This window comes from Bos taurus, chromosome 5, assembly GCF_002263795.3.
Source record: "Bos taurus isolate L1 Dominette 01449 registration number 42190680 breed Hereford chromosome 5, ARS-UCD2.0, whole genome shotgun sequence".
Lineage (NCBI taxonomy): Eukaryota > Metazoa > Chordata > Mammalia > Artiodactyla > Bovidae > Bos > Bos taurus.
In genome coordinates this window covers 27,808,165-27,821,721 of record NC_037332.1, presented here as the reverse complement: position 1 = coordinate 27,821,721, position 13,557 = coordinate 27,808,165, and the positions used below count along the sequence as shown (strand labels likewise).

The 13,557-nt window shown below is 55.1% G+C and overlaps 2 protein-coding genes across 4 annotated transcripts; one reads left to right on the top strand and one right to left on the bottom strand.

The window, feature by feature from the left end:
* Window positions 1–5,240: 5,240 nt before the first annotated feature.
* Window positions 5,241–9,210, bottom strand: LOC104972390 (uncharacterized). 2 transcript variants are annotated; one of them, XM_059886885.1, is made up of 2 exons: window positions 7,229–9,210; window positions 5,241–5,408 (listed from the first exon to the last, which is right to left on the bottom strand). In XM_059886885.1, exon 1 carries the CDS (start codon window positions 8,698–8,700, stop codon window positions 7,495–7,497), a length of 1,206 nt encoding a protein of 401 aa, XP_059742868.1. In that variant the 5' UTR covers window positions 8,701–9,210; the 3' UTR covers window positions 5,241–5,408; window positions 7,229–7,494. The 2 variants fall into 2 exon arrangements, with proteins under 2 accessions (XP_059742868.1, XP_059742869.1); XM_059886886.1 differs by lacking the exon at window positions 5,241–5,408 and adding an exon at window positions 5,415–6,717.
* On the top strand, window positions 7,677–13,493 carry ATG101 (autophagy related 101). 2 transcript variants are annotated; one of them, XM_005206210.5, is made up of 4 exons: window positions 7,677–7,746; window positions 7,977–8,122; window positions 10,956–11,282; window positions 12,790–13,493. In XM_005206210.5, the coding sequence occupies exons 3-4, from the start codon at window positions 11,031–11,033 to the stop codon at window positions 13,192–13,194; spliced, it is 657 nt and encodes a 218-aa protein (XP_005206267.1). In that variant the 5' UTR covers window positions 7,677–7,746; window positions 7,977–8,122; window positions 10,956–11,030; the 3' UTR covers window positions 13,195–13,493. The 2 variants fall into 2 exon arrangements, with proteins under 2 accessions (XP_005206267.1, NP_001039599.1); NM_001046134.1 differs by having other exon boundaries at window positions 7,688–8,122.
* The last annotated feature ends 64 nt before the right edge of the window (window positions 13,494–13,557 follow it).

Genomic DNA, 13,557 nt, shown 5'->3' with positions numbered 1-13,557 from the left:
GGCTGGGGAGTCCTGGGCCCTGTGCATGATGACCGCCACCCCCCACAGTGTGTGAGCATCCAAGCACATGTCCTTGGCTGCCCCGCCAGAGCCCCTGAGTTGTCACAGCCCTGGTGAGGCAGGGGAAGGGGGTGGGGTGGTCAGGAGATCTGCCTCGTTTCTCAGCCCTGGCTCCAACTCCATGCTGCTTTCTGAGAAGCCCCGCTCCCTCACTGAGCCTTGGTTTCCTGTCTGTTCCGTGTGGAGGTGAGTCTGGTGGCAGTACTCTGGTTAGGAGCAGAGTTTGCTGGGAAATCTCCCACCAGCTGTAGCTGGATTGAGTTTCTCTCCCTTTGGGTCACCCTTTGGCACAGACAGATGTAGAGCACACGGCAGGCCCCCGGGGAAAGCAAAGGTGCTTGAGAAGATGCTTCCCAGGGTCAGGAAGCAGGCAGGGCAGTGGAGAGTTTTGGTCCCTACAGGTATCTAGGCACCACGGTGAGGACAGCAGCTACCACACCTGCTTCATCATCCACTGAGTTCATATATTTGCTATTTCTAGTCCTCGACACCACCCTATGAGGAAAGCCTGCAACAGAGGAAAGTGAAGAGAGCAAGGACTCCAGAACCGGACTACCTGGCTTTCTAAAAAGTCTTTTCCTAGCTGTGGAATTTGGGGCAAGTCACTTCTCAGTGTTTTCGTCTATGTTGTCGTTCAGTCGCTAATTTGTGTCTGACTCTTGGTGACCTCCTGGACTGCAGCACTCCAGGCTCCTCTGTCTTCCCCTATCTCCCAGCTGCTGCTGCTGCTGCAGCTGCTGCTAAGTTGCCTCAGTCGTATCTGACTCTGTGGGACCCCATAGACGGCAGCCCACCAGGCTTCCCCGTCCTTGGGAGTCTCCAGGCAAGAATACTGGAGTGGGTTGCCATTTCCTTCTCCAATGCATGAAAGTGAAAAGTGAAAGTGAAAAGTGAAAGTGAAGTCGCTCAGTCGTGTCCGACTCTTCGTGACCCCATGGACTGCAGCCCACCAGCCTCCTCCGTCCATGGGATTCTCCAGGCAAGAGTACTAGAGTGGGTTGTCATTGCCTTTTCCAAGAGTTTGCTCAAATTCATGTCCATTGAGTTCGTGATGCTATCTAACCATCTCCTCTGCCCCTTTCTCCTTTTGCCTTCAACCTTTCCCAGCATCAAGGTCTTTTCCAATGAGTTAGCTTTTCATATCCGTGGTCAAAAGATTGGAGCTTTAGCTTGAGCATCTATAAGTGGGGAAAATAGTATCTATTTCACAAAGTTGCTATAATGATTACAAGGTGAATGTATACAAAGTTGTTTCCAGCAGTGCCTGCCATTTAGCAAGCACCAATAAATAATAGCTATTGTTTTCGCCAAAGAAGAGAATTCATTTCAGAGAAAAGGAAATGACTTTCCCAAGGTCACTTGACTTCTAAGTGGCTGAGCTGGGTGGGTCTAACTACTGTACTTAATCACTAGGTCTCCCTGTACAGGGCCGTGTGAGTTGCAGAAACACCATGGACAGTGGCTGTTTCCAGGACTTGGGCGATAGGGGTACAGGGTAGGGGGGCTGATTTCTCCAGCCCCGCCCTGCCCCACCCAAGGCCTGGTGCCTGAAGGCAGGCCCTTTCTTTCCAACTAGCAACTGGAAGAACTGGCCTCGGAGTCTTGCTAGGGGCTGGGAGGACGAACAAGGGGGCATTGAGCCTGGTGGGGCCTCACAATGGCCGCTCTGTCCCTGCAGCCTGGGGGCTGGGTCATTTCCGTTGGGGACAATAGTCAAAAGGCAGTGACGCCGGCAGGGCCTGGAATCCCAGGCGGGATTTTCCGAGGCCTCAAAGCTTTCTGTTTGTCCTCACAGGAGACCCAGGAAGCCTGCCTCCCTCTGTCCCCAGCCTCACCCACGCTGGGCCCCGAGCCCAGAGGCCCCCAGTCCGGAGGTGCCACAGTGAAGGGGCTATGGTTCTGAGGTCTAAGGTCTGAGTGAGTAGGGGGAGACAGCCCTTCACTAGGGCCTGGGATGGAAGAAGCTGCCGTGGTTATGGAGGGAGGTGACGAGGCTCGGCCTCAAGGAGGCACAGAAGCTTCTGACCCTCACAGGCAACCACTTGGTACTTGAGCTGTAGGGTACCTCACGGTTGCTCTGAATGTCCAGGGCGCTGGGCTGGATGGTAGATGGCCCTGTGGCTGAGGAGAGAAGCGTATGAGAATTTCTCAGAGGTAGGCAGCTGGGGACAGTCTGCAGGTCTAGTGATGCCTTCCATGGCTAATGAGGAACTATGTTGGGCCTGTTCTGGTTGAGGGCAGTGCTGGGTTGCCTCAGGTAAGAGCTGGGCCTGGGGATTCCCAGGGTGTTTTAGCTTAAATCTAGATGAGCCCCAGCTTCACTAAGCCCCTGACTTTAGCAGTGACCCCAGGGCTGCTGGGCCTTCTCAGAACATGAGGCTAAAGGGGTGAGCCTCTGTCCATCTGCTTGCGGCCCTGTCCAGGCCCGGTCTTAAAGCCCTACAGCTCAGCCAGCAGCTGCTCTGTGTTACCTGGAGCCCCAAACCTCTTCTCCTCCCTGCTTCAGGCTCAGGCCGCTGCCAGCCCTGCCCTGGTCCCAGGCTGGGGGCTGTTGGGTAAGGCCTAGGCCATCCAGTGGGACTTCGAAGCTTCCAGTCTGCTGTGGGAAGGGCAGGAAGGAGCACAAGACTGAAGAAACCCCTTTCCACCCCCTCAATATCTCCTTTGCCACACAGCTGGGAACATTCTGAGGGCAGGGGGCACATTTCAGGGTCCCCAGCTGGACTCAGAGCTGCCTGAAGGCCCTGGGGCCTTGGCATCTGTCTCCTGCCCCCCACCCCTAGGCCCATGTTCTGACCATCCTGCCCACCACCCCTGCTCCCCTTTGTTTCCTGCTGGGCCCTGACCCTGCCAGACCAGGGGGGGGCCACTTGAGGTCTCCTCAAGGTCTCACACAGGTGCTGGCTCAGGACCATAAATCATGCCGGCACGGCTGTGAGGGCTGGGGGTGGCAGCTGGGCTGGGAGGGGAGCGCGGGGGGGCCCTTCTTGGTACATGCTGCGTTAGCAGGGAGCAGTGCCCAGCTGCGAGCTAGGCAGGCGGGTGCTGACTGTTGCTGCCCTCATCCAGGCACAGCAGAGAAACAGGGCCCCCATCCAGGGAGTCTAGCATCAGGGTTGCCCAAGCGGAAGACCTGGACCTATCCCAGGTAACTGGGGTACCTTGAGGACAGATACAGCCCAACAGGAAACCTGGGAGAGAAAAGCAGCCCCCCCAGGAGTAGATGGAGACACTCCCTTACGAAGGGTGGGTAAACAGGCCTCTTTTCTTGCATGGATAGTCTCACAGAATCCTCTGCCCCAAAGAACAACAGTCATGCACACACCTCCCAGAGGAACAGAGGCACAGACTTTGCAGGAAGGATAGCTTGACCCCTTCCCTCTGGGGGACAGACGCAGAAACAAAGCCCCACCCCAGTTGGCCAGAGAGATAAACACAAAGATCTTCTGCGAGACAGAGACACACCAGTCTTCCCCAACACCAAAGGCCAGAGCCCCACGCATCCCGGGGCAAAGGGCAGCCAGTGCCACCTCCTGCCCTGCCCAGGTCTTGAGGCTCCTGACGAGGCTGGGCTGGGAGGCCCCTCTTTCTCACGCTCTCTGTCACTCTCTCGTCCGCCCAGCCATTTCCTTTGCCTTAAGGGGTGGGGGCTGGGAGTGACAGCCCAGAAAGAGTGGGAAGTGGAGTAGCCCCTGCCCAGGATCCCAGGGGGCAGATGTCAGAAGTGGACAGCTGGTCCTCATCGCCCCCGCGTCCTGGCTCGGACTAGAGGGTCGGGAGGCAGGGTGCCGGCTGCCCAGCCAAGCTGGCCACTGTCAGGAGCCCCCAGCCTGACGTCAGTCCCACTCATTGTTGCTGCTGAGGCTTGAGTCACTCCCTGTGACGCACGGGGGTCAGCTCTGGAGCGGCTGGGGGTGGCTTCAGGGCTTAGCTCTCCCCTGGGTGCACTGGGATGGGGTGGGGCCATCTGAGGCCACAGTCGCCTTGCGAAGCCAGCTGCCTACTCCCAAGGTCTTGGGTTGGCCTTCAAGGTCCCTCCGCAAGCTTTCGCCGCAGACGTGCCTCAGAGGGCCTTCGCCAGTCGCCTGTCTGCCCGGCTGGCCGTGACTCTGACTGAGAAGTCAGCTCCCCCTGTGCTGGCCCGTCCTGCCTCAGAATGCTCGGTTTCCAGCCTCGCTGAGACCTCTCCCTCTAGCTCTTTTCTTTCTCTTTCTTCAGGAAGCCTCCCCAGCATAATTCCATGTGGCCCCACTTCTTCCCGGAATTGCCAACCCCCCTTCTTGTCCATCTCCTCTGGTTGCTGTTGTCCTGGTTTTCTGCTGGTGCCCAGTCACCTCCCAGCTTGCTGAGAGCAGGGCCTGGGACTCCTTTTCACTCTGACTGTGTCACTTTCTATTCCAGGCCACAGGCATCTTTCTGGGATTACAGCAGTGGCTTCAATTCTGGCCCCCTCTGGCCCCTGCAGAACCTGCTGTCATTTTTTCATACCCTTTGCTGTGTCTTCCCACCCAGGTGCAACTCCTGGTCCATCTCCTCTGTGAGACTCTGAGGCCTTCCCGGAGGGCCAGGATTGCAACTCGTCCCCCTTGGTAGGCAGCGCACGGGCCTGGCATGGGGAAAGTTTCACAGGTGCAGCATGATTGCATGATTCCATCTGGGTCAGCAGGAGTGCTGGCAGAGGATGGGAGAATTCATTCCACACAGCCTCATTTTGAGGGGCTGAGACCCCACCCCCCATGTTCCTGACAGGACCACCCAGATGGGTGTAGGACTCAGGATCAGAGTTACAGTAAGAATAGCCCTTTAAGGATTCAGGGAAGTATGAGGAGGCAAGGATTGGCCAGGATCTGGGCCTGAGACAGGAGAGGTGAGATGTCTCAACCTCATCCTCAGGCAGGAAAGGCTCCAGGGACGGACGGGGTGAGGTGTGGAGGGAGGAGAGTGGGAAAAAAGACAGGCAGGGGGCTTCTCTGGTGGTTCAGTAGTTAGGACTCCACACTTCCAGTGTAGGGGGCACAGGTTCAGTCTCTGGTCGGGAACTAAGATCCCACATGCTGTGTGACATAGCCAAAAGATAAAAAGAAAAAGAAAAAAGACTGGCAGAATGAGGAAAGAGTAGCTGTGTGGCCTTGGCAAATGTATTAGTCAGGATTCTCCAGAGAAACAGAACCAATAGGATGTGTATATATAGAAAGAGATTTATTATGAGGAATTGGCTCATGTGATTATGGAAGCTGACAGGTCCCAAGATTTGCAGTCAGCAAGCTGGAGATCCAGGAGAGCTGATGGTGTGATTCTGAATGTTGGCAGGCTCGAGACCCAAGAGGAGCTGATAGTTTGGTTCAAGTCTGAAGGTAGGGGGAAAAAAAACTGATGTCCCAACTTGAAAGTAATCGGGGAGGGTGAGAACCTTTTATTCCATTCAGGGCTTCAACTGACTGGTTGGGGCCCATCCACACATAGAGTCTTCCCTGGTGGCTCCGACTGTAAAGAATCTGCCTGCAATGCAGGAAACCCAGGTTCAATCCCTGGGTCAGGAAGATTCCCTGGAGAAAGAAATGGCAACCCACTCCAGTATTCTTGCCTGGAGAATTCCACAGACAGAGGAGCCTGGTGGGCCACAGTCCATGGGGTCGCAAAGAGTCAGACACGACCGAGCTGCTAACACTATTACCCTCAGTAGGGAAGGCAATCTGCTTTGTTGTTGTTTGGTCCCTAAGTTGTGTCCAACTCTTTTGTGACCCCATGGATTATAGTCTGCTAGGCTCCTCTGTCCACGAGATTTCCCAGGCAAGAATCCTGGAGCGGGTTGTCATTTCCTTCTCTAGGGGATCTTCTCCACCCAGGAACTGAACCCATGCCTCTTGCATCTCCTGCATTGGTAGGCAGATTTTTTACCACTGAGCCACCAGGGAAGCCACACTGTCTGTGATTCAAATGTTTTTCTTCCAGAAACACCCTCATGAACACACTCAGAATAATATTTAACCAGATGTCTGGGCACTCTGTGGCACAGTCAAGTTGACGCATAAAATATCCCATCATAGCTTGTCACTCTGTATCACTGGGCCTCAGTTTCATTATCTGTAAACTGGGGAGAAATTGTACTTAATTTCCAAGGCAGTTGGAGAAATCAACACACTAGTGCATGTGAAGTGCTAGTGTGGTGCCTTGTAAAGCTCTGCTGCTGCTAAGTTGCTTCAGTCGTGTCCGACTCTGTGCGACCCCATAGACGGCAGCTCACCAGGCTTCCCCGTCCCTGGGATTCTCCAGGCAAGAACACTGGAATGGGTTGCCATGTCCTTGAACGTGAAAAGTGAAAGTGAAGTCACCCAGTCGTGTCCGACTCTTAGCGACCCCATGGACTGCAGCCTACCAGGCTCCTCCGTCCATGGGATTTTCCAGGCAAGAGTACTGGAGTGGGGTGCCATTGCCTTCTCCTTGTAAAGCTCAGTGACAGGTAATTCTGACGATGGTGATGTCAGGACAGTGGCAGTGAAAGCTCCTGAGATGAGTGTGTCAGGGCACAGAGTGCCTCCAGTCACTCCCCACAGTCTCCGGCAGTCGGTGGAAGTTAGGCTGTTTTTCTATTTTCCTGGCCATGCCGCATAGCATATGGGATCTTAGTTCCCTGACCAGGGATCGAATCAGCGTCCCCTGCAGCAGAAGAGCGGAGTCTCTACCACTGGACCACCAGAGAAGTCCCTAGGCTCTTTCTTCCCCCTCCCCAGGGCTGGTTCTAATTGCCCTGTTTGTCCCTCCTTTGCCTTCTCACAGATCCTCCCCTCTCAGTAGTTCATCCTGATTCCCTTCCGGTTAAGTCCAGGCTCTAGAGGAGGATGTTGGCCTGTCAGGCCGGCTACTTTCTCCTTCCCCAGGCCCCGTTTATAAAGGAGGAAATCAGAAAGGATGAATGACATCAAGAGGCCCATACAGAGGCAATGGCAGAATTACAAGCTTTACAAGAACAGTCACCAGACTGGTCATGGCAGAGCACCAAGAAGTGCTCCTGTGTGAAGATAACCGAGTAAGGTTAAGCCCCCTTTGCCTGGTATCTTCCATTATGCACACTGAACCAACTAAAGTTTTCCCACTCAGAACACTGGCCCAAGTTCATCTCCAGGGCACCTCTCCAAATGCCATGTCCCTCATCTTAGGGGATTGGTACCTCTTCCAGTCCTCTGAGACCAGAATTGGGGACCACGTCTCGGTCCCAGGGGTGGCCTCTGCCGATGACTCTTCTCCGTCTAGGGAGGCAGCACAGAGCTCGTCAGGTCCCTCCTTCCCTCTCATCTCTATGGCGGAAGTGAGTTGTTCCAGCCGAAACACAACAACATCCTCGGTGGTGGGGTTAAATGGACTCGTCCAAACGAGGGGGATACTTCTTACCATCAAATTTTAAAATCCGAGACATAATCCAGAAGAAAGCAATATTCAAAATATAGAGCACCATGAGGTGGTCTTTGTCCGCCGGTGTGGAGGTGGAACGGTCCGGGCAGCTGCACTGGTGTCAGGGCTCGGCCAGCTGTGCTCGCGCCCCCGCCGGAGGCCGATGGAGCAGGTGGGACCGGCCGGGCTCGCAGGGGCGGGCCTTTCCGGCGCCGGCACCGCCTCTTGCCGAGGTGATCTGGTCTCCTCCGGGAGGGCCGCTTCTTGCCCCGCGGGTCCCAGACGGGGTTCTGGGAGGTGGGAGACAGTTCTAGCCGTGTGGCCCTTGTTCTGTGCGAGCGCGGGCGCGCCTCGAACTCCCGGGCCTGGCCAGGCTGGGCGCGGGGCTCCGCTCCTCCCGCGTCCCTGGACCGTGGAGGTTCGCCGGCATTGGCGGCGGGAGAAACTTAACCCGGACGGGAAGTCCTTCCTGCGTCCGACAGGGTCTCTCGATGCGGAGCCGAATAACTTTGTGTTTTTGCGTTCAGCCTGTCTCTTGCGGCTCGTGGCGCGCGGGGAGGTTTCGGCGTACCTGCGGAGATCGTACCTGCGGAGGACGTACGTACCTGTGCGTGAGGAGGAGAAAGGGCAAGATCCATCCTGAGTGACCCGCGTGCCAGCCTCTCCGCGTAAGGTGAGGCTGGGGGAAACCCTGTGCTCCGGCCTGACCCAGAGGAGGCATCGATCAGCGTCTGCCCCGGTACTCTGCAGACCTGGGCCTTGGGGGAACCGAAGCGACGAGACTTCCCAGGCACTGCCCTGGCAAAGTCCCCTGCTCACGGGGGGTCGAGGGTGAGGGAGCAGACAAGCCCATCGCAGAGCAAAGGTGGCCGCGTTGGGAAGGAGGCTGGGGTTGGTTCGTGTTGACTTCCTGAAGAAGTGGAATCTTGAATAGCACTGAGAATGAGGGAAGAACCTGGATTTGGGGCAAAAGTGAAAAGAGGGGTGGCCTATTTGACAGTTTGTGGGGGATACCAAAAGGGGTTTGTGGAAGAAAAGAGAGTTGGACCAGAGCTGGGAGTTTTCCGATGGGAAACTGCTGGATGGAATTAGACTAGAGGGCAGAAATGAGCAAGAAGCCCTGCTCATCCTAAGAGTATATATGGGATAAATCAGTCCAGCAGTCCTTTCAGGATGAATTGAGCAGTTGCTGTGTACTCGGAACCAGGTATACTGAGATTCCACTGATGAATAGGATACAGCCCCTGCCATTAAGGAATCGTCTGCTAGTAGGAGAGACCAGACAAGATTAACACCTGTGAAAAGATAAGATACAGGTAGTCTTCGGAGAAGGCAATGGCAACCCACTCCAGTACTCTTGCCTGGAAAATCCCATGGATGGAGGAGCCCGGTAGGCTGCAGTCCATGGGGTCGCTAAGAGTCGGACACGACTGGGTGACTTCACTTTCACTTTACACTTTCATGCATTGGAGGAGGAAATGGCAACCCACTCCAGTGTTCTTGCCTAGAGAATCCCAGGGACGGTGGGACCTGGTGGGCTGCCGTCTATGGGGTCGCACAGAGTCGGACACGACTGAAGCGACGTAGCAGCAGCAGCAGCAGCAGGCAGTCTTGGGCTGATTGCCAGTGAGAGGCAGAGCCAGCTTGATCTCCGAGTGGTCTGTGGACTGCCTCCCTGACTTCAGGGGCAAAGAGACAAACCAGTACACTTTGAAGAGAGTTGCCCGCCCCTGAGGAATTAAGATGTGATGTGAAGCTGGAATGTTTATGGGGACTGGAGACCTTTAACCTGTAGAAGGAGTAAGGGGGTGATGGCAGAGTTGCCTTTGAATATCTGAAAGGCTCCTTTGTGGGAAAGGGGTGGGACTTATTCTGTGTGTGACTCTTGATATCAGAATTAAGATTAGCAGTTTAAGGCACTAAGAGACAAAGTCCTTCCATAGAGGGAGTCTCTGAGTAGAACTTTGAAAAGACTGGAATGACCTGCTGGGAGAGGTGGTGAATTCCCTGTCAGGGGAGGTGTGTAAGCTGAACCTTCTCAGCTAAGAAAGTTGACTGTTCCCTCTCCTTCTCAGCTCATATTCTCAGCTCATCATACTGATGAAGTTCTGGTCCTCGAGCCTGTTCTTCCCTTCCCACGCCCTCCACCAGTCCTGTCCTAGCCTTTCGTCATCTCTCAGCAATAATAACGTAGTAATTAGAGCAGGTCATACTGAGTGTTTAGTGCTTGCCAGGAACTGCTTCAAGTGCTTCACAGATGCTCACTCACCCTATTCTGGAGAGGACACCTTCAAGGTAGCTATTGTGAATATCCCTTTTTTATGGATTGGGGAACCTGAGGCACTTAGGGGTGAGGCAACATGCCCTTGATCACACAGTGAGCTGATGAGACAGCTGGGGTTCCAGCCCAGGCAGTCTGGCTTTAGAGTCCCTGCTCTTAACCACCAGCCTGCTGTGTTTTACATGTGTTATTTTATTCCATATTTACAGATAAGAAAGTAGACTCAGAGGTTGAGTGATTGGCTTAAGGTCAGAGAGCAAGTTACTGGAGACCTGGGATTCGGACCCTGGGCCATTGGATGTGGAAACCCCACACTCTGCACATCACGCTGCCGCATCCCATTGCACTGTCTGGAAATGGCACGACTGTGGTGGCCTCTAACTGGACTCCTTGCCCAACCCTTTCTGCCTTAAATTGACAAGCTTTTTTTTTTGATGTTTATTTATTTGGCTGCACCGGGTCTTGGTTGTGGCATGCAGGTTCTTCGATCTTTGCTGGGGCATATGGAATCTAGTTCCTTGACCAGGGATCCAACCCGGACCCCCTGCACTGGGGGCTCAGAGTCTTAGCCACTGGACCACCAGGAGAGTCCCTTAAATTGGCAAGTTTTTACCGCAGTCTGTGAGATTTGGTGTGTATGTGTCAGTCAGGTTTTCAAGTTCAGTCTTCTTAGCTTTCACTGACTTCTCAGAGCAGTCTGTGACCCCTCAAATAGTGACGAGCCATTCTTCATCTGTTGGCTGGAGCTAACTTTCTGATGCGCAGATTCAGTGTTGGACAGTGATGCGTGGACTCTTCACCGCCCTCGGGACAGAGTCCAGATGCCTGGTCATTCAGGGTCCCAGGAGATCAGATTCCAGTCTTCCTTTTCTTCTCACTCCCATCATGGCGTCTCAGTACTCTGGTGAAGTTTACCTGCCTGTCTGTCCTCCATCCTGGCAGCTTCTCCAGGGCTGGGGCTGGCAGGGGTTTACAGTGAGCATGTGCTGTAAACCACACTGGATGCCGTCACGGAATTCAGGCTGGAGCTGGGTGTTTGGATTGGTAGCTTTGAGGCTCTCCCCGTCTCCCATCCCAAGAGTCTGTGGTCCTCTGCCAGCACGTGCGGCTACAGAGCAGAGAAGGGCCGTGATGGCAGGGGACAGGGCTGGGCCCCGAAGGATGTGAACAGGTGACACGCCAATCAGCAGAATGTGTCCACATTCTGACCTGGCTCCTCTTGCAGGGTGGCCCCTGGGTGGGGTGAAGCTCCACCATCTTTCCTCTGGTCCTGACCTCAGCGTGGGCCACCGACTGCAAGATGAACTGTCGATCGGAGGTGCTGGAGGTGTCGGTTGAGGGGCGGCAGGTGGAGGAGGCCATGCTGGCCGTGCTGCACACGGTGCTCCTGCACCGCAGCACTGGCAAGTTCCACTACAAGAAGGAGGGCACCTACTCCATCGGCACCGTGGGCACCCAGGACGTGGACTGCGACTTCATCGACTTCACCTATGTGCGTGTCTCCTCGGAGGAGCTGGACCGCGCTCTGCGCAAGGTCGTCGGGGAGTTCAGGGTAAGGTGGGGCGCAGTGGGCAGCAGGTGGCTGCTGAGTGTCGTCACCTGCTTGCTGTTGGACCAGCTCACCCTTCCTAGGTGTGCATTTCAGGTTCTTTCAGGTTCTCAGGAACAGGCGTGTTCAGAGCTCCTCTGGGTGGGGAGTGCTTGGTAGGGGGGTAGATGAGGGGGCCTTGTGAAAATACCAGCAAGGAGAGCCGGAAGCCCTTGGAGCACTGGCGGCCCAGGACCCTTGGCTGAGCATCGCCTCTGCACTCTTGGCCTCTCTACTGACACCTCTCTGCTTCTGCTTCGGGCCTTTCTCATATGAGATTCCCTGAGAGGGAGGGCTGCTGGGCTCAGGCAGTGGCTGTCCCAGAGAAGGGTCCTGTGGGCGGTATGGCAGATGTCTGTGTGGGCCTGTAGGGGCTAGGAGAAAGGTGGAAGGGACACACCAGGCTGCTCACGTTGGTCATCTCGGGGTGGGAATGGAGGTGTGATTTTTAATTGTGTCTTCATTCAGGGTTGCAGTGTTTCACTCTTTCAGCGAGTGCATATTTTTACAATTTAAAGTAACCAAGGGAATTTCTCTTAAGGTGCCCTTCCTGAGATTGGAGGAGGAGGGTTGTCTGTCTGGCTTCCATTCCATACACGTGTGATCCTCATAGGGGGTAGACTCTACCAGCCACAGGGTACTCCCCACCCTCCCATCGCTCCAAGCCTAGAAAGGGCACGTTCATGAGTTTCTCTGTCCCCCTTCGGGGGAGGCAGGGGTGTTCAGACTCCTGTCCTCCAGATGCCTATGAGAGGCACACGAAACACAGTGGACTCTTAAGGGCATGGACTCTACCACCCACAAGTGTGTGATCTTGGCAAGTGACTCTGCTCCTCTGGACTGCAGTTTCACTATATGTAAATTTGGAATGAAAGCTGTACCCATCTCATAGGGTGTATGCACCACGAGGATTAAGGGAGTCAAATATGTCAAGTGCTGGAGAGCCGTCACGCAGGAGACACTGTAGAAGCGGTAGCTGTTGTTACTGTCAGCAGAGGGAATGGGAGCTTGGTTTGTCAATAAACGAGAGACTCACTTCCTGATGAGCTGTTAAGGAGTTGAGGGAGGCATCCTTATCTTTGGGTTGACCCTAACTCAGAGAGAAAGGTAGAAAGGGGCTTTGGGGTCTTGGCTACACTGGGAGGAAGAGTGGGCCATCGCACCCCATGGGGGGACAGGCAGATTTATTAGACCAGGTGGCCCCATTCGCTTCTGTCTCTCTATTCAAGGATCACCGGGCTTTTCTTGAGAAACTGAGTTTAGGTTGTCTTCGAGGGAATGAAGGAGGATTCTGCTTAAGAGGAGCCATTTGTGTCACTTTACACAAATCCTTTACTGTCTGGGTCTCGTTCCCTGCCCTCCCTGGAGGTCTGATAAAGAGAGCGATTCTCTGGGGCATAGGAAGCTGGCCCTCGCAGGTGAGAACCCAGTGGAGGCCTTGGCCTGCTCACTCTTGCTCCTCCTTCCCCAGGATGCTCTGCGCAACTCCGGGGGCGACGGGCTGGGGCAGATGTCCCTGGAGTTCTACCAGAAGAAGAAGTCTCGCTGGCCGTTCTCCGACGAGTGCATCCCCTGGGAAGTGTGGACGGTCAAGGTGCATGTGGTGGCCCTGGCCACGGAGCAGGAGCGGCAGATCTGCCGGGAGAAGGTGGGGGAGAAGCTCTGCGAGAAGATCATCAACATCGTGGAGGTGATGAACCGGCACGAGTACCTGCCCAAGATGCCCACGCAGTCAGAGGTGGACAACGTATTTGACACGGGCTTGCGGGACGTGCAGCCCTACCTCTATAAGATTTCCTTCCAGATCACCGATGCCCTGGGCTCCTCCGTCACCACCACCATGCGCAGGCTCATCAAAGACACCCTGGCCCTCTAGGTCTCTCCAGGGCCTCGGTGCTCCTTGATGGCTTACGGACCTTGGCTTCTGGGGATCGTACTGTTAGGCCCCTGGGGCTCTGGAACCCGCTCCCGGTCCTTGATGAGACTTGGAAGGGCCGCCCTGGCTTCCTCGTGGTGTGGTTGCCAGTCTCTGGTCATCCTTGTCACCTTTACTGACGGTCAAGTCTGGCCTGCACTGTCTCTCCATACTCCTGGTTTCGGGGCGGGCGGGGTTCCCCTTTCCTACACTGTACAGAGGACCCATCACTAGGATGGTGAATAAAGCTGAGAATGTGAGTTTGGGTTGAGCTGTCTCTCCCTTGACTGGTGTTACGCCCTGAAACATTTTAGCACTTTCTGG

Coding starts and splice junctions, on each gene's coding strand:
- ATG101 (XM_005206210.5), top strand. CDS start 11,031: ATGAACTGTCGATCGGAGGTGCTGGAGGTGTCGGTTGAGGGGCGGCAG. Junction 11,283..12,789: donor AGGTCGTCGGGGAGTTCAGG/GTAAGGTGGGGC, acceptor CTCCTTCCCCAG/GATGCTCTGCGCAACTCCGG.
- LOC104972390 (XM_059886885.1), bottom strand. CDS start 8,700: ATGGCAGGGGCTGTATCCTATTCATCAGTGGAATCTCAGTATACCTGG.